We start from the raw sequence: 20,587 nt of genomic DNA, 5'->3' as shown, positions 1-20,587 counted from the left end.
AGATCATTCCTTACTTCTACAGCTCCTTCTCCGAACCTGATGCCAGCATCTTTTGTAATATCACCACAGTCAATTAAGTAAGTAATTAAGGCCTTATTACATAACAGCATACAAGGCAAGCAGTTCTGTCATGGGGCCGTCAATCACCCATGCTACCTGAACGTCAGCCATACTCAGCAGAGAATTATTTCAGAGGACATTAAAGCTATGGTTCTTCAGCCACCCTAGTAAAATCAGGTTGCTACTTCAGCTGTTTCCCAGCTGGTCACAATACACAGTCGCACAGGGTACTTATGTTGTATGCAGGAAAGCTAAGCAGGGGTATATCATGTCAGATGTAAAAGTAAAAAAAAAGCATCTTGTAGAAATATTCCATGAACAATGATCCGTATGTCATCCATTGGCAAGGCATTGCTGCGTTTTTTGCGCATATAAGCATCCGTATGACATCCCTATGGCATCCATATGCTGCAGCAGTTTTTGTAAGGTAGTGCGTCTAAATAATCTGTGTACTCTGCATTTTTTTTTGCAAGTAGTGAGGTTAAAAAATAAGTGTAGTCTGCCTCGGCTTTTTGCGAGTAGTGTGGATAAAAAAGAAAATATTGTCTGCAGCTATCTCTTTTTTCAATTTGTGGGCTTAAAAATATTGTTATTCTATTGCTGTTTCTATACGACTAGTGTTTCAAAAAAGTTACTCTAAGCTGCAGTTGTGTTTTTGGGACTAGTGTGTCCCAAATTTTTTTTTACTCTACCACTGTATCTGTATGAGTTGTAGCTGTGCTTAAAAAAAACTTTGCCTTTAAGCTTCTGCAACCCTCCCTCTGTGTGTAGTGTGCCAAAAACTTCTGTTTGTACTGTGCCAAAACACCTCTGTGAGTTCTGTGCCAAAAAGCCTTTCTGTGTACTCTGCAACTGTGTGTGAGAGAGTAGTGAAATAATTATACTCTGCTACTGTGTCTGTATTAGTTGGGTGCCTAAAAAAAAGAGTTATGCTCTGTACCCATGTCTGTGGGAGTACTGTGTGTAAAAACAAATTTTTCTACTATGCAACCGTGTCTGCGGAAATACCATGCCAACAAAACCTTTGTGTGTACTTTTGCAAGCGTCTCTGTGTGAGTACTCTGAAATAAGCCTCTGTGTGGGTACTCTACAAAACAGCTTGTGTGGGTGTACTCTGCAAAACACCTTCTTTATTTATTTCTTTTTTTAATTTGGGTAAGCCACAAAACATTGTGACTGAAAAAAGAACAAACAAACTGTGGTGCTTTCTAACAACGGCTAGATGCGGTTGATATACCGTATATACTCGTGTATAAGCAGAGTTTTTTTCAGCACTTTTTTTGTGCTGAAAACACCCCCCTCAGCTTATACATGAGTCACTGTCCCAGAAAGCCGGCAGGGGAGGGGAACCGGCGGCAGAAGCCGATGGCTGTGGCTAAAGCTTGTGCTGCTGTAATAGTGCACAGTGTCAGCCGCAGCCACCAGCTTCCAGCACACATCATAGTCACCTACCTGTGCGCCCTGGGTGCTGGCACTGCATCTCATTCCGTCTGCCGGCGCCTGCAGCTCTTCCTGCCAAACTAACACGTGGCCCTGCTCCTTAAGGTAATGAATATGCACTGCTCTCCACTCCCATAAGGGTGGAGCGCATATTCATTACCTTAATGAGCGGGGCCATGTAATCGCTTGGCAGGAAGAGCTGCAGGCACCGGCAGCCGGAATGAGATGCAGTGCCAGCGTAGGAGGTATGCTATATTACGGTTATATCTTTGCCTTTCTCGTTCATCCTAGTGCCGTATATTATCAGTGTATGTACAGTATATTTGTTAAAAATATTATGGTACTACTACACGATTAAGAGTATTACCATTTCTAGACAATGGCACTGCTACACTGTTAAGTGTATTATCGTTTCTTGCCAACTGTATATACACTCACTGGCCACTTTATTAGGTACACCTGTCCAACTGTGTGTTAAGACTTAATTTCTAATCTGCCAATCACATGGCGGCAACTCAGTGCATTTAGGCATGTAGACATGGTCAAGACAATCTCCTGCAGTTCAAACCGAGCATCAGTATGGGGAAGAAAGGTGATTTGAGTGCCTTTGAACGTGGCATGATTGTTGGTGCCAGAAGGGCTGGTCTGAGTATTTCAGAAACTGCTGATCTACTGGGATTTTCACGCACAACCATCTCTAGGGTTTACAGAGAATGGTCCGAAAAAGAAAAAAAATCCAGTGAGCGGCAGTTCTGTGGCCGGAAATGCCTTGTTGATGCCAGAGGTCAGAGGAGAATGGGCAGACTGGTTCGAGCTGATAGAAAGGCAACAGTGACTCAAATTACCACCCGTTACAACCAAGGTAGGCAGAAGAGCATCTCTGAACGCACAGTGCGTTGAACTTTGAGGCAGATGGGCTACAGCAGCAGAAGACCACACCGGGTACCACTCCTCTCAGCTAAGAACAGGAAACTGAGGCTACAATTTGCACAAGCTCATCAAAATTGGACAGTAGAAGATTGGAAAAACGTTGCCTGGTCTGATGAGTCTCGATTTCTGCTGCGACATTCGGATGGTAGGGTCAGAATATGGCGTAAACAACATGAAAGCATGGATCCATCCTGCCTTGTATCAACGGTTCAGGCTGGTGGTGGTGGTGTCATGGTGTGGGGAATTTTTTCTTGGCACTCTTTGGGCCCCTTGGTACCAATTGAGCATCGTTGCAACGCCACAGCCTACCTGAGTATTGTTGCTGACCATGTCCATCCCTTTATGACCACAATGTACCCAACATCTGATGGCTACTTTCAGCAGGATAATGCGCCATGTCATAAAGCTCGAATCATCTCAGATTGGTTTCTTGAACATGACAATGAGTTCACTGTACTCAAATGGCCTCCTCAGTCACCAGATCTCAATCCAATAGAGCATCTTTGGGATGTGGTGGAACGGGAGATTCGCATCAGGGATGTGCAGCCGACAAATCTGCGCCAACTGTGTGATGCCATCATGTCAATATGGTCCAACATCTCTGAGGAATGCTTCCAGCACCTTGTTGAATCTCTGCCATGAAGAATTGAGGCAGTTCTGAAGGCAAAAGGGGGTCCAACCCGTTACTAGCATGGTGTACCTAATAAAGTGGCCAGTGAGTGTATGTGTATAATGATATACAGTTGGAATGATGCTACGTTTAATAGAGTAAGTGCAGTTATTAGATTTTCTACAAGATGGGGCACATTATAGTTGTAGATAGAGCACTATATAAAAGATAGTAGGAATAAGAAATCAGCATGTGAATAGTTAAATTGTAGGAGGGGCTGCTGTGTGGTATGCAAGGAGAGATGTTAGGTTTGGGAAGAAGGGCTCGGGCACCCAAACCATCCACATGGGTAATAGGCCCAAAATGCCACAGCAGACCCGCAACAATAACAAAGCGGTGAAGCCCAGCCATCCGGGGGTACTTAGGACTGATCCTCAGTATTAAGTATCAGTATCGCAGCAGTTTGGAAGAGAAGAAATAAAGCAGTGTGGGAAGAGTACAGGGCGCAGAATGTCCAAGACATGGCAGGTCATTGCGTGGGCTGATGCCCTTCGATCCGGGACTAAACAGAAAAGGAAATCCCCAAATACAGTGAATCTGGACAAGGAGGATGCTGCGGTACTGCCAAAGGCGCTATTACCCCGTAATGTACTGGAGGATGTGGCAAGTAGTGCAGGGAAAGATAAAGGAACATGTGATGTGCAAACTGTGGTTAATGCCGTGAAATACTTGGATGTGCTGAGAAATGGAAACAGTAAAGATGTTCAGTTTCAAGTTGAAATTGACTGTATTCTTGCAAAATCATCAGCAGACAGCCTTCAGTGGTGCAGAAGAGAACCTGACGATGCTGGACCTGAGGACACAGGTATGCTGACCAAGGGACACTATTTTCGTGTGAGGGGAGGTCAGGGTGTCATGGAGCAGAAGTCCTCAGCCACGACTACCACCTTGGCCAAACCTTACACCAGCACCCAGGGCATGCAGGTAGGTGAGTAGGATGTGTGTTTTTTCAATAGAAAACATGCAAACTGGGATAAGGAGACATGCATACAGGGACGGGACGGGGGAGGCACGCATACAATGACGGGGATAGGGGAGGCATGCATACCAGGACAGGGAAAATCAAAACAAAAAAGTCATAAATGATTATGATGAAACAAAATTTTTGACTATAGTAAAAGACACTACATTCTATTAAGGTTGTGAGAGAAGTACAAAAATAGACAAGCTACTTACCAGGAAACTGAAACATGGTTGGCATTAATTTGAACAGCGGACTTGATTGAGTGACAAAAGTCAACAGAAAATAAAGCACTGGGCTGATTATGAATGCAAGTACTGACACGAGTGTCCAGAACGATACTTCAAAAATGATCTGTAGATTTAAAAAAAAAAGATCATAATTTTTAATGGACATTGCAGTTTTAATAAATGTACATATATTAGATTTCAAGTGTAGGCACCATAAATAGTTTAATATACTTTTATTACAAAATCATTTTTTAAGAGAAAATTTTCTCTAAAGCTATGGACACTAGTGACTGATTCTTTACTACTGGCATTTCATACACCAGTCTTAATGATGGATATGCAGGAATAAGACACACTTAATTCATTATAAGGCGCATGTCACTTAATGTATTAGGCGCATCTTATCAATGGCGTGTGTCTCTATATACGTCTCTAGAACTGTCACTTCAGTTGGGGACTGGAGTAACATTTCTGGTGTCACTAAGTTACAGTGACTGCCACTTTTAATGAATTAGTCAGATGGGCTTCGCCATGCCCTATCTCACCCTGGCTTCTCCACAGCTTTGAGTATTCTGACAGTTACCCAAAATTCATCATGAAAACATCAAAATTCACAAATATGTTTTAGGCAAAAATTCTGGTGTATACATAATACAAAATTGGGGCCTAGGTGTTTCCCTTCTGAGCAACTCGCAGTCCACTGCCTGTTGTCAAGACTTATCCATCTATAATTACTGACAAGCAGGACTAATAACAGGAAGTGTGGGCATCTCCTTACAAGCTTGATGCTGCTCTTAGCTTTTAAACAGATAGAGTGTTACAGGATCTTGTTGTACATGACATACAAAGCAATCCACAACCTGGCTCCTCCATACACCTGTGACCTCGTCTCCCGGTACTTTCCTGCACGCAACCTCCGACCCTCACAAGATCTCCTTCTCTACTCCCCTCTTATCTCCTCTTCCCACAATCGCATACAAGATTTCTCTCACGCATCACCCCTACTCTGGAACTCCCTACCACAACATATCAGCCTCTCACCTACCATCGAAACCTTCAAAAAGAGCCTGAAGACTCACCTCTTCCGACAAGCCTATAACCTGCAGTAACCACCGATCGACCAAACCGCTGCATGACCAGCTCTACCCTCGCCTACTGTATTCTCACCCATCCCTTGTAGATTGTGAGCCTTCGCGGGCAGGGTCCTCTCTCCTCCTGTACCAGTTATGACTTGTATTGTTTAACATTATTGTACTTGTTTTTATTATGTATACCCCTCCTTACATGTAAAGCGCCATGGAATAAATGGCGCTATAACAATAAATAATAATAATAATAATACAGTGCACACTAAGAAAGCTGTTGGGCTTTTACACCATAGATTGGTCCAAGACTGTTTTTATAAAAGTCATTCACTTGTTGTGATCAATAGTTTGCTAATTTTAGTTATGCAGTTTTAACCTTCTTTCTTTCCCCCTGCCTGTTTCCAAAGTCTTTTGTTTTCCTCCTCATGTTTACATAGCTCCTATGAGTCTAAAAGTCGGAGGGACAGTGTCAATTTTGAGAGTTGTCCTGGTGTTTCGGGAGGTTTGTGTATGTCCCAAGTTTAATTTGAATATAATGTTGGAGCAAGAAGCCAACAGATTTATTAGAAACTGAAATATATGCAAGGACATCCATGTCACTCTAAATGTGAGGAGAATCATACTATGCAGGGTAAACTGTGGGAAGCATCATACTGTGCAGGGACTTTATTCTGTGTGTGTGTGGAGATCTGAGGGTGCATCATTATTTGTGAGGGGGCTATGAAGGAATCATACTGTGTGGCATACTGAGAGCGGCATCATTCTTTGAGCATTTGTGTATGTGGCTGTGAGAGAAGCATTCTGTCTAAGGGGACTGGTTGACTTCATATTATAAGTGGTGGATTTTAGGGGCAACATAATGTGTGAGGATGAATATGTGGGCATCATACGGAGTAGTGGGAATTTTAAGGCATGATTCTGTGTATGGGGACACTGGCAACATTATTTTGTGTGTGGGGAAATGTACCATGGGGCATCATACCTTTTGTGGATGACTGTGGTTGGCATCACACTGCATGAAGGAGACATTATAATGTATATGGGGGACTGAGGGTATAATATTATGAGAGACACTGTGTGGGTGTCATATTGTGTGGGGGCATTGTGGACAAAATTGAATCCTAAAATGTTTAAATTGGCATAAAATTGTGAATTTCAGAAGATTTGACTCTAACTCGATCCTCTGTGAAATAATCTACTCATTTCTAATACCAGTCATAACAATCTGTAAATCATTCTTTAGCTTACAAAAAAATTGCCTAATCATCAAATTTATTTTAGACCTCCTTCACACGTCCTGGTGATTCCTGTACAGGAAAAACTAGTAATGGTGAGATCCATGGTTCGAATCTGTGTGCCATTCGTATGTAAGTATGTGACATCTGTGTGATATCCGTGTATCTGTTTGCTGTCCATGTGTCACATTGGTGTGCCATCCATGTGCCATCTGTGTGTTTGTGTGACATGTAACAGCACCTGGGAAGGGGTACAGTTCGCTCTGATCCCAGGCACAGTTGCTGAAGGCAGCTCTCATCATGGTCGTCTGGTCTAACTGAGATCTGCGCGACCATGTGACAATCATGGGAGTTGTATTCAGCAGCAGCTGTATATCTCCTGTGTAAAATAAGGAAATAAAAAAAAATGTCATGGGCTCCAGAGTAATTTTCATAGCCAGCAGAGGAAAAGCACATGACTGGGGGCTGATGTTAATAATCTGGGAAAAGGGAGAAAATCCCAAAAGGTTCCCAGGCTATAAAAAACAGCTCACAGCTGTTTACTGGTGAACCCAGAAAAAAATTACGTAGGGTCCCCTATAAATTCAAACCTGTCTAAACAGACAGCTTTGGGTTAATATTAATAGCCTGGGAAGGGGCTTCCCCAAAGGTATCAGAAATGGTTCATCCATAAGATGCACATAATCTTGTGATTAGCCTCACTCTTCCAACTTGCCCTGTAGTGGTGACAAGTGAGGTAATAGGGTTAGGGTTGATGCTTTGCATTTGGCAGCTGACATCAAGCCCAGGGGTAAGTAATGGAGAGTCATTTATAAGACGCCCCCATTACTAACCCAAAGTAAGTTTTGAAATAGCAACACAGGAAGAATAAAATAATTTATTTAAAATAAGTCAAAAGACCATTTTACACATTTATTTAGAAATAAAAAACAAAGTTTTACTTTACGCCTATTCCATTGAAGCCCATGCCCCCAAAAAAACCCCAGTAAAAAAATAAAAATAACAAACAACCATATCCCTCACCTGTCCAACGTGAAGATAATCCATTTGTCCCTTGATGACTGTAGCTCTGCTACATCTAGATGTTAGGCTGAACACTGGCACGATGCGAGAATTCAGCCTGCTATCCGGTAGAGACACTGATGATAAGCTATTAAGCGCAGTTCAGTCTCTACTGCATGGCAGGCTGAATGGTCGCATCAAGTCAGTGTTCAGCCTGGAATGTACATGACTTGTCAATGGACAAATAAAATAACTTCACGTTGGACAAGTAAGTGATATGGTTGTTTATTATTTTTGCTTTTTTACAGAGGACATGGGCATTGAAGGATTATCTTCAGGTCGGACAGGTGAGGAATACGGTTTCTTAAAAATTTTTTTTTTTTTTACAGAGCACATTGGTTCAATAGATTAGGCATAAAGGTGAGTAAACTTTATAACTGTATAACTGTTTTTTATTTTTAAATAGATGTGTAAATCAGGGTGTTTTGTTTTCTTTCAAATAAAGAATTTTATTCTTGCTGTGTGTTCATTTAAAAAATTACTATGAGATTAGTAATGGGGTTGTCTTATAGACGCCTCTCAATTACTAACCCCTGGGTTTGATGTCAGCTGCCAGTACAAAGCATCAACCCCAACCCTATTACCCCACTTGCCACCGCCACAAGGCAAGTGAGAAGAGTGAGGCTAAGAGTCAGATTTGGCACATCTTATGGATGTGCCATTTCTGGGACAGTTGCGGGCTGATGTTGGTAGCCTTGGGGGCAATATCTCTGGCCCCTTCCCAGGCTATTAAAATCAACCCACAGTTGTCTGTTTAGCCTTTGCTGTTTTGAATTTATAGGGGACCCTATGCCTTTTTGAGGGGATTCCACATAAATTCTTCAGTAAAGGGTAAGCAAATAGCTGTGAGCTGTTATTAATAGCCTGGGAGCCTTTTTGGATTTTGTCCCTTTTCCAAGATTGCTAACATCAGCCTCCATCTGTGGGCTTTCCCTCTGCTGGTTATGAACATTATGAGGGAGCCAAGGCCATTTTTTAATGTAATTCTTAATTTTACATAGGATGGTCACAGTGGCTGCTGAATGTTGTCAGGGTCCTGACAGCGCCGGTGTACAGCCTCCGCTAAGCAGGGACTCACCCACACCATAGGGACCCCTGGGGACAAGAACAGCCGGACAATAAAGATGCACGGGACCTGAATGTAGAAGTTTAGAAAGCATGCACAGGACCTATGGTCATGTGAACGGTCATGTGACTGCAAGGGGGCGTGGCTTAGCATCCTGCTTTCAGAGGAGGAAGAAAACTCAGAGTCGGGCAAAGCAGAGGTCAGGCACAATACAGGCAAGCAAGGTACAGGAGGGATAAACAGACGGGAGGTCAGACAAAGCCAAAGGTCATACACAAGATATCAATATAGTACCAGGGATGAGACAGAACGGACAGTCAGGGCCAAACAGAGATCAAAAACCAAACGGACATAGAAGGTACCAAGCAGAATCCAAAGCGATATCCAGAGAACAGACCGAGTCATACACAGGGAATCAAGCAACCAGAACACAGCACTAACACACTCAGGGGTCACCACACAATGCCAAGGGCAAGAGTATAACTGACGGGGGATGGGAGCTTCCTGAGGCTATAAGAAGCCTCCCCAGAACCAATGAGAGGCCATCCTAATAGGTTCCAGGTGTGCAGGTGAGAGTTTGCACTACGATCAGAACATTAACCCCAGAAGTGCTGGTCACCCAGCACTGGTATCATGCCAGTACTCCCCTCTCAACTGGGGGCCTCTGGACCCCCAGGCTTGCCCGGGTACCTAGCATGGAAAGCCCAAACCAGACGATCCGCATGCATCAACCGGGCCGGCACCCAGGACCTGTTCTCCGGCCCATACCCCTTCCAATGAACTAGGTACTGTACTGACCGCCGTACCAACCTAGAATCTATGATGTGACCAATCTCATATTCCACGTGTCCCTCAACCAAAACCGGGGGGAGCAGCGGACTCGGATTCTCCCCGGACTGCTTCAAACGGTTTCAGTAGAGATCTATGGAAGACGTTAGGGATCTTGAAAGAGGGTGGAAGGCACAGCCTGTACGCTACCGGGTTGATTTTTTCCACAATCTTGTATGGGCCAATGAATTTGGGGCCCAACTTGGCTGACGGAATCTTTAACTTAATGTTTCGCGTGGAGAGCCAAACTTTCTCTCCCACCTGAAACATGGGACCAGGTGTTCGTTTCCTGTCCGCGAAAAACTTATACCTGCCTTGAGACCTAGATATACACCGCTGGACTTCTGCCCATGTATCTTTTAACCGCTGAACAGAGTCCTCAGCCCCAGGGCACCCCGAATACAGACGAGAAAACTCACCAAAATGAGGACTGAACCCATAGTTGATGAAGAAAGGGGACATACCAGTGGATTGACTCACCCAACTATTGAAGGCAAATTCAGCCAACAGCAGTATATCACACCAGTCATTCTGTCTAGCAGAAGTCAGACATCTGAGGATCTGTTCCAGAGACTGATTAGTGCGTTCCATCTGACCATTACTCTCAGGATGGTATGCAGACGAAAAGGACAGAGATATCCCTAATTTTTTACAGAAAGCATGCCAAAACTTAGCCACAAACTGCACACCACGATCAGACACCACATTCAGGGGTACCCCATGCAAGCGGACCACATACTGCACAAACAATCTGGATAAGGTCTCAGCAGAAGGTAATGCGGACAGGGGTACAAAATGAGCCTGCTTAGAAAATCTGTCCACCACTACCCATACCACCGTATTACCCCTGAAAGAGGGAAGATTGGTAATAAAATCCGTGGACAGATGGGTCCACGGTCTTTCGGGAACTTCCAAGGGCATCAGCTCCCCCGCCGGTCGGCTATGGGAGCTTTTAGAACGAACGCAGACCCCACAACCAGAAATGAATTTCTTTATATCAGAACCCAGAGTAGGCCACCAGAAGATCCTAGGCACCGCCAGTCGCGTGGCTGATATACCAGGGTGAGCACACAACTTGGATTCGTGGAACTCTTGCAAGAGTTTAAGGTGAAGTTGTTCTGGGACAAGCAACTTGCCCCCTGGCTTGGCCGCAGGAGCCAGCGACTGGGCCCCCTCAATTTCCCGTTCCAATTCAGACGAGATCCCTGCTAACACCACCCCAGGGAGCAGAATGGAGGACGGTGGCTAAGGGACAGACACAGGGTGAAAACTACGAGATAAGGCATCAGCCTTGACATTCTTTGACCCTGGACGGAATGTAATAGTAAACTGGAAACGAGAAAAAAAAAGTGACCAACGGGCCTGTCTGGGTGTTAATCTTTTAGCAGACTCGATGTAAGACAAATTTTTGTGATCAGTGATCACAGTAACTGGGTGACTGGCCCCCTCCAAAAGTGGCTCCATTCCTCAAACGCCAACTTAACCGCAAGAAGCTCTCTATTGCCTACATCATAATTTCTTTCAGCAGCAGAGAACTTCCTGGAAAAGAAGGCACATGGCCTGAGTTTGGTTAGAGTGGCAGGCCCTTGAGACAACACCGCCCCCACCCCCACCTCGGAGGCATCCACCTCCACCACAAATGGCTTGGAAGGATCTTGCTGTATCAAGACAGGAGCAGACATAAAACATTATTTCAGCGTCGCAAAGGCCTCTTTTGCGAGTGAGGACCAATTTCTCACATCTGCACCTTTGCATGTTAGATCCGTGAGAGGTTTGACCACTTGCGAAAACCCCCGGATAAATTTGCTGTAATAATTGGCGAACCCCAAGAAGCGCTGAAGACCCTTAAGATCTCGGGGTTGCACCCAATCCGCAATGGCCTGCACCTTCTTGGGGTCCATGCGAAAACCCTCCCCGGATACAATTAACCCCAAAAAAGACAATTCTTGCACACAGAATACACATTTCTCCAATTTGGCATACAGATGATTTTCTCTCAGTCTTTGAATAACAGTTCGTACATGTTCCAAATGAGAATGCTTGTCGGTGGAGTATATCAAAATATCATCTAAATAGATAATGATAATGACAAAACGACCAATGAGATCCGAGAATACCACGTTGATGAAATTCTGAAATATGGCGGGGGCGTTGGTAAGACCAAACGGCATGACTAAATTTTCAAATAGTCCCTCGGTCGTGAGGAACGCGGTTTTCCATTCATCCCCCTCTCAGACCCTTATCAAATTATATGCCCCCCGAAGATCCAGTTTAGAAAACCACTTTGCCCCTGATAGTTGGTTACATAAATCGGGAATCAACGGAAGGGGGTACGTATTCCATACAGTAATTTGATTAAGCTCCCGGAAGTCGAGACAGGGACGTAACCCGCCATCTTTTTTCTTTACAAAAAAGAAACCTGCCGCCACAGTTGAGACTGAAGGACGTATGTGTCCTTTGCGCAGACTTTCAGCAATGTGCTCCTTCATAGCCAAGCGCTCAGGACCGGACAAATTAAACAGACGGGCTTTAGGTAATTTAGCCCCCGGGACCAGCTCAATAGCGCAGTCAAAGGGTCTATGTGGCGGTAACGTCTCGGCCTCGCTTTCGGAGAATACATCTTCGAAGTCCTTCAGGCATTCCGGAATACCTTCCAGCTTGACAGATGATACAGACACAGATTTAACAGGTTCAACCAGCAGTGCGGATTTATCACATAACTCAAAATCATTAAACCCCCATTGAACAATCTCCCCCGTTTTCCAGGTAATAACTGGGTTATGGCGTTGTAACCAGGGCATGCCCAACACCAACCCTGCAGGTAGATTGTCCAGCACAAAACAACTTAGGTTTTCCACATGAGTAGCGCCCACTCTGAGCGAAAACAAGTCAGACATAAAGCGAATTCTCTCCTTAGTGAGGGGAGAGGAGTCAATGGCCATCACCTTGATCGGAACCTTGAGCCTAACTGTCCCTATCTTGCAGTGTGTGACCAATTGGGAGTCAATGAGATTAATCGATGACCCGTAGTCCACGAAGACTGTAGAGGAAAAAGAACTACCGTCCACAAACAGTTCCACAGGCAGTAACACTTTAGAAAACGAGGAAAAGAGTACCTGAGGGTCTGAGTAGTCTCCCCGTTGACTACCCAGACCTAGTCGTTTCCCGCCGACCGGGTTTGAAGACGGGCAATCAGGACACTCCCTTTTCCAATGTCCCGCTTTACCGCAGTAAAAGCATAACTGCTTGTCCTTCCGGCGTTTCCTCTCCGTATCCTTCAGGGAGAGGGTGCCTACATCCATGAGCTCAGGGGCAGTCTCTTTTCCACTGGGGAACAATAGCGTTTCCACCTGCATCACCCCTCTGGCCCGCAGCCTGCGGTCCATCCGGATGGCCTGGGTCATGGCGTCCTCGAGAAAGTTAGGTGGGGGATGTAACGCCAAGGCATCCTGCAGCCGCTCGGACAAGCCTCTGCGAAAGAGTCCTCGGAGTGCGGCGTTGTTCCAAGAGACCTCTGCGGCCCAGCGGCGGAACTCAGCACAAAACCACTCAGCTGAGTGTTTCCCCTGACAGACACTCATCACCATGTCCTCTGCCAATCGCACTCGGTCAGGCTCATCATAAATGTGCCCGAGGGCCTCAAAAAATGCATTCACGGACACTCTCTCAGGGGCAGTGGGAGAAAGGGAGAAAGCCCAAGCTTGTGGGGACCCTCTTAATAGAGGCATAACGACCCCAACCTTCTGACTTTCATCCCCAGGGGAACGTGGTCTCAAACTAAAAAAAAGTTTTCACCCCTCCATGAAGACCCTGAACTCCTTTTTGTTTCTAGAAAAAAAGTCAGGCAGTTTAACAGGTGGTTCTGGGGACACCAAAACAACATCACTCGACCCAGCCCCCAGAGACCCAGCAGCTAGAGCTCCCCGCACTGTCTCAGAAACCTGCTGCTGAGAACGAGCCAGAGCTTGCTGCTCCAGAGATAAATCCTGAAACATCTGACTCAGACTTTTCATCCGGTCAGCCAGAGACTGTATGGGATCCATAACTCTTTGCATAAAAAACCCCAAAAAAACTTAATGGTCAGTTATAATGTCAGGGTCCTGACAGCGCCGGTGTACAGCCTCCACTAAGCAGGGACTCACCCGCACCGTAGGGACCCCCGGGGACAAGAACAGCCGGACAATAAAGATGCACGGGACCTGAATGTAGAAGTTTAGAAAGCATGCACAGGACCTACGGTCATGTGAACGGTCATGTGACTGCAAGGGGGGGGCTTAGCTTCCTGCTTTCAGAGGAGGAAGAAAACTCAGAGTCGGGCAAAGCAGAGGTCAGGCACAATACAGGCAAGCGAGGTACAGGTGGGATAAACAGACGGGAGGTCAGACAAAGCCAAAGGTCATACACAAGATATCAATATAGTACCAGGGATGAGACAGAACGGACAGTCAGGGCCAAACAGAGATCAAAAACCAAACGGACATAGAAGGTACCAAGCAGAATCCAAACCGATATCCAGAGAACAGACCGAGTCATACACAGGGAATCAAGCAACCAGAACACAGCACTAACACACTCAGGGGTCACCACACAATGCCAAGGGCAAGAGTATAACTGACGGGGGATGGGAGCTTCCTGAGGCTATAAGAAGCCTCCCCAGAACCAATCAGAGGCCACCCTAATAGGTCCCAGGTGTGCAGGTGAGAGTCTGCACTGCGATCAGAACATTAACCTCAGAAGTGCGGGTCACCCAGCACTGGTATCATGACAAATGTAAGTCCCATCATTGTCGAATCATTGTCGACTGGTCATGCTGATCACAGGAGACCAGGTGACAATGATGAGAGCTGCCTTCATCAGCTGGAGCCTGGGAACAATACAAACTGTATCGCTTCTTCTAAGGTGCCGGTAAGTGTCACGCTGATGACACATGGATGTCATCTGTGTGTCATTAGTGTGCACATGTGCGGCATGCATTTTGTCCATGCTGCTGATAAAAAACTGACATGTCTGCGAGTTTTCATGGTCCTTGTGAAAAACCTGACATGTGCACACCACCATTGAATACAATGGGTGTGCGTGTCTGTATTTGGCGTCCTTAAAAGACCGCATAGAGAAACAATAAACGGACGTGTGAAGGGGCCTTACAAACAGTTCATGAACAGTCCAAGAATTTCTGGACAGTTGGCGATCTTGATAAGGACCATTTTTTTCATGTGCAATAAAAAAGAAAAAATCCAGCGTGGAATGAAAAGGTAAAAAATGTATTTTATTACTAGTTACTAAAAAGGAAAAACATTTTACAAATAGGCATGCAAGCAGTTACAGCTCAATGTAGGACAAGTGAGACAGATCTAAGCGTTTTGACGCTAGATTTTCAAGATCTTGAAAAAGACTAGCGTCGAAACTCGTAGATCTGTCTCACTTGTCCTACATGTACAATTTTTACCTTTTCATTCCACGCTGGAATTTTTCTTTTTTTTTTTGCACTTTCTAGTTGCTCTACCTGATCCGTGTGAGGAATTGGATTATGCAAATTGTCTCTTCAGAGAGGAAGAGGACTAGAACTCTAGTGCCACCTATTGGAGGTAGCAATCCTAAAAGTCAATGTTGACCCTTTAACGAGCCTAGTTACATGACTTAGGATAAAAGCCAAGCCAGAATCTCCATTTGCAGACACTGTGTTTCGGGGTACTGCCCCTCATCAGTGCAAAGTGGGAGATCTGGTTTGGCTGTGAGAGAGGCGTCTGACCGATATCCAAGAAGTATCATATGTTTTTTTATGAGCTCTGCTCCTTATTTGATGCATTTTTGAAGCAGATTTGAAGCAGTGTTTTTACAACTGTTTTTTAAAGGTCCCACATTGAAGCTGATGGAGAATAAATGCATCAAAATTGTATTGATCAACAGCATCTTGACATGAACACTGGGCAGGAGTTTCCATGTAATTACATTCACTTTGAATGGATAGTTGAAAGAAGCAGATATTTTGTCTAAAAGAATGCAGCCGAAAAAACGCATCCTATGTTTGAACTTGGCTTAAATTAACGCAGTGTCTAAAATTATGTTGCTTTTGCAATGCATAAAATGAACCACATGAAAAAAAATGTAAAATATGGCAAAAAAATGTCAGCTTACCCCAATGTCTGTAGATAGGTTCCAATCCAATTCCTAGAAGTATCATTTCTCCTTGCGGAGAATGACATGCTAAGCATGTCGAGGTGAGGAGACTTAAAGCCGCAATGCTCCTCTGGGAAATATGCTAATTATGCAAATTGTCTCTTCAGAGAGGAAGAGGACTAGAACTCTAGTGCCACCTATTGGAGCTAGCAATCCTAAAAGTCAATGTTGACCCTTTAACGAGCCTAGTTACATGACTTAGGAGAAAAGCCAAGCCAGAAAAGCCAAGGAGAAATGATACTTCTTGGATATCGGTCAGACGCCTCTCTCACAGCCAAACCAGATCTCCCACTTTGCACTGATGAGGGGCAGTACCCCGAAACACAGTGTCTGCAAATGGAGATTCTGGCTTGGCTTTTATCCTAAGTCATGTAACTAGGCTCGTTAAAGGGTTCGACATTGACTTTTAGGATTGCTACCTCCAATAGGTGGCACTAGAGTTCTAGTCCTCTTCCTCTCTGAAGAGACAATTTGCATAATTAGCATATTTCCCAGAGGAGCATTGCGACTTTAAGTCTCCTCACCTCGACATGCTTAGCATGTCATTCTCCGCAAGGAGAAATGATACTTCTAGGAATTGGATTGGAACCTATCTACAGACATTGGGGTAAGCTGACATTTTTTTGCCATATTTTACATTTTTTTTCATGTGGTTCATTTTATGCATTGCAAAAGCAACATAATTTTAGACACTGCGTTAATTTAAGCCAAGTTCAAACATAGGATGCGTTTTTTCGGCTGCATTCTTTTGGACAAAATATCTGCTTCTTTCAACTATCCATTCAAAGTGAATGTAATTACATGGAAACTCCTGCCCAGTGTTCATGTCAAGATGCTGTTGATCAATACAATTTTGATGCATTTATTCTCCATCAGCTTCAATGTGGGACCTTTAAAAAACAGTTGTAAAAACACTGCTTCAAATCTGCTTCAAAAATGCATCAAATAAGGAGCAGAGCTCATAAAAAAACATATAAAAAATGAGGTAAATAGAGAAGATTGTTATTGCATAGTTTGCTGTGGACACCTGCAAAAAACACGCAGAAAAACAGAGCATTTATGCTACATTTGAACATGGCCTAAGGGTATGTTTACGCGTTGCTTATTTGCTGTAGGTTTATTGCAGATAGTTATGCAACTGTATGTTTCACCTCAAACAAGATGAATTGAAGTGCTTTTTAGTCTCAGATTTTTTTACTACAAAATCTGCAGTTTGGGACTTCACCTTTAAATTCTTTGAACCATTGAAATATATTTATGATGGTACCATCTTACCTCCACAGTAACAGTCAAAAAAATTGAAGTTGCTGTTATAACTGCAAATGAATGGTAGTCACAGGTGCTACCAGGGCCTGCAGTGTCTGTGCATGCGCCATAGGTTACAAAGAAGGATGCTAAAGAGGTTAATATCCCTTTTATAAAAGACCAAGCAAAGATCTTATAAGTGAAGACAGAACCCATCTGTCCAACTTCATATAATTCAGGAAATTGGAGACTCATTTTAGCATTGACATCCTTAAAAGAAAAGAAAAATAGTTTAGATACTTGAGCAACTCATGTATACAATAAAGTATAAAAAAATAATCTAGATATTTATTCAATTTTGTAGGATTTGGTGATCAGTTCAATTACATTTTATGATATATTAATACATATAGTAAACTGATTACGGTTCAGCGTTTTCCATGCTTTTGGCAGGCAGAGAAGTGTGCAGAATAGCTATCCTGCATAAGGAAGAAAACCGACTCTCTACCGCTACCTAGAGGTGGCTACACTGTAATTCAATGTAAGCCTGTTCACACCTTCACTTTGAATTCTGTTTCTGTGTTATATTTTGTAATCAGAGAAATGGAATTAATTAGGAAAAGAGATGTTTCACGTTGATGCAGCATGCAGAATGTTTTGTTCAGTAAAAAAAAAAACCCCACAGAGAACGAAATCGAGATGGACCCCATTATAATACACGGGACCCTCCCGCTTAAGTTTTGATCCATTTTGTAATTGATCTGGTTTCCAATTTTTCTGGACAGAAACAGAGAAGTTAAACTCAAAATATAGATGTGAACGGAGCCTAAGCTTAGAACCTTTAATTACTCGCCGTGTTACTAGCAAAACCAGGGGCATTAATATTTAGTAGTTTCTCCTTGTCAGCATAGAACAGGGAAGGATTAATGTATTTAACAACTTCTATCCTTGGATGACATAAGTATTCAGGCACGTGTGGAGTATCCAAAGTGTAGTATACTGCAGAAAATTATTAGTTCATCTATAAACAAAATATTATTGGTAATATTCTGAATGCATCATACATTTATGTCAATAGTAAATATACGCTCATGGTTGAAAGTGTTGGCACCCTTGAAATTGTTCCAGAAAATAAAGTATTTCTCCCAGAAAATTATTGCAATTGAATATGTTTTGTTATACACATGTTTATTTCCTTTGTGTGCATTGGAATAACACATAAAAACTGAGGAAAAAAAGGCAAATTGGACATCATTTCACACAAAACACGCAATGGACAGTTTTAAAGAAGCACTCCTCCTCCCATCAAAGTTTTTATCCTCTTAACATATTGCAATCATATTGTATAACACTGGGAACTTACAATTGCTCATTTTGCCTTTCTACCCAGTCATTCTTCTCTTTTCCTTGCTCCATGTATAAATAATAATTTTGCTGCATTACTCTTTCCCCTCTTCACCCCCTGGCCCAGTGGCTTCAATCCTCCTCCTGGAAGGGACTTTGCAACGACTCATGCAGGGAAAATTGACCTCCTGTTTCTACATATAGCTTAGAAATATTCAGCTAGTCATTGTTTAATCATGTGATGTCATAGCCCTAATGGAAAAGGGAAGAATCAAATGCTTAGAAGGGCAAATGAGCAAATGAAAGTTTTCCTTCAGTGCACAGTCTGCCTTATCTATGTATATAACTGGATCAGAATTTCCAGGGTGTATGGAGTTGTGGCAGATATTAGCTTGCTGCGCACCGGGAAATGCGTATTAGAGATCTGGAAGAGCTACATGCAACACTGAGGGTAAAATTATCAGCGTAGACATGAAGGGTAGAGAAGTGGTTCAAAAGGAACAGGAAAGTAGCTGGGTTGATGTAAAGGGAGTGGAAAGAGGTTGAAGTAAAGGAATGGTGCTCTTGTTTCTGGACTTCCAAGCAAAATTGCCAAATTGGGAGATGATGTATGTTTAAAGAATGGCAAACCTAATGGATATTGCTCTTCCTAACAGCTGGGAGATGGTAAAGAAGGTATTGGAAGACAGTTGGAGGTTATTATAAAGAATTTTATAATAAGGAAAATGCCTAGAATAATTTGCTACCACGACCACCTCCAAAGAACAGCTAGCTGTCTTTCTGCTGCCAGAATTTTGCATATAGTGGAAAGGGTTGATAAATTACAGCAGGGGGATGGCGATGTCTCATCAGTCATGGTCCATGGGAAATAATGACAAAAGAATTTGTGGGAGGAGGATCCTTAGAATAATTTTTAAGAAATATGCTACAATCTGAAACAAAGGCCCTCCAAGGTAGTATTCTCAGGTGTACTGCCTCTTCCATCTGCAGCACAAGAGAGACAATGGGAACTTAGGAAGATAAATGCATTGCTTACATTTAGGAGAAGAGCAAAAGGATTTGGGTGCTCTAACTTTTTATTGGGGTACAATCTGTATTTGTATGCAAGGGAAAAGTAAACATCCGAAAAGATGAATCTATGCTAACTACCACTCGATTGAAGGGGAAATCAGAATCTAAACTTCATATGCTAAAATCTTTTGCAATGGAGTGGACACATGAGAGAATAAAAAACTACAGTTTACTGAGCTCTGCAGCCAATATTCTTTGATCTGGTCAGTTTAACATGCTAGAACGGGTGAAAGGTCTTCTTTAACAACTATAAAACAATGAAGGTTGATCTGTCACAAGATTTTAAAAGATAAACTGGATACATTATCAAATAAATGTCTTGGACCTGATGAGACTGGTGTGCTCACTTTGAAAACTCATGTTAGAATGGCAGTATAAAGCTCTTTAAACTTTTTCCTGTCTGATATTATGATAAAAGTTTTATAAGTCCATGTATCGAGGGTAATTATCCTCACTTTTCATTTCCTCCTAACACTTGACACTAGCTAACCAACTCAACATTGACTGTACCATACAGATAGAACCCATGATGGCACATCAGTACAAACTGGCAGGTTGTCTGGTTCTGTCCATTTACTAAGCCAGACCCCTTGTCCATCACATTGGACGCAACAGATGATGTCACAAACAGAGAGGAGAAGAACGCTGTTATACTAGAACATTAGTGTTCATCAGCAAAAGCTCCAATCCCAAGATAATGCGTGTAGAATGAGATCAGTCCACATACATTTTTAAAATTAATTGTATTACTTAGTTCAATTTTCATTTGGAAACCTATGAAGAAGTTCAAGTTTGTAATATTTCATACTATAATTTGTATTTAGTTCAAGTTTGTAATATTTCATACTATAATTTGTATTTTTTTTTAATAAACACTTTTCGAAATGTTGCTTTATAAATGTGCACCTTTATTTTAATACCATATCAGAATAAACATTGCATCATTGCTGCATTCTATGAATAGAACATTGAATTTTACAGTATATACACAGTACAAATAATGTGAAAAAAATCCACTAGCGCACTTAATAAATTAGATTTTAAGAAATACATGCAGTAAAAAAAATTTTTTTTTTCTTACTTGTTCGAGTAATCCCATGGTCAGGGCTATAAAAGCAGTGAAGAATACTGAGTAAAATGCTATAAACCAGCTGTCAAAAACCGTCTGTGGGATGAGAAGAAA

At 42.9% G+C, this 20,587-nt stretch overlaps 1 protein-coding gene across 1 annotated transcript in view; it reads right to left on the bottom strand.

Moving 5' to 3' along the window:
- ATP8B3 (ATPase phospholipid transporting 8B3) overlaps positions 1-20,587 on the bottom strand; it is an 807,548-nt gene that overhangs the window by 125,678 nt on the left and 661,283 nt on the right. Inside the window, exons 25-27 of the mRNA XM_073545649.1 lie at positions 20,486-20,569; positions 17,020-17,259; positions 4,277-4,415 (exon numbers count right to left, since the gene is read on the bottom strand). Of these exons, the coding sequence (XP_073401750.1) occupies positions 4,277-4,415; positions 17,020-17,259; positions 20,486-20,569 (463 nt within the window). The remainder of the gene's footprint in view (positions 1-4,276; positions 4,416-17,019; positions 17,260-20,485; positions 20,570-20,587) is intronic.

The sequence above is a fragment of the Dendrobates tinctorius genome, unplaced genomic scaffold, assembly GCF_039654945.1.
Source record: "Dendrobates tinctorius isolate UK_male_01 unplaced genomic scaffold, ASM3965494v1 ptg000011l, whole genome shotgun sequence".
In the NCBI taxonomy this organism is placed as follows: Eukaryota; Metazoa; Chordata; class Amphibia; order Anura; family Dendrobatidae; genus Dendrobates; species Dendrobates tinctorius.
The sequence above is the reverse complement of the archived record's forward strand: the minus strand, read 5'-3'. Positions and strand labels throughout refer to the sequence as shown.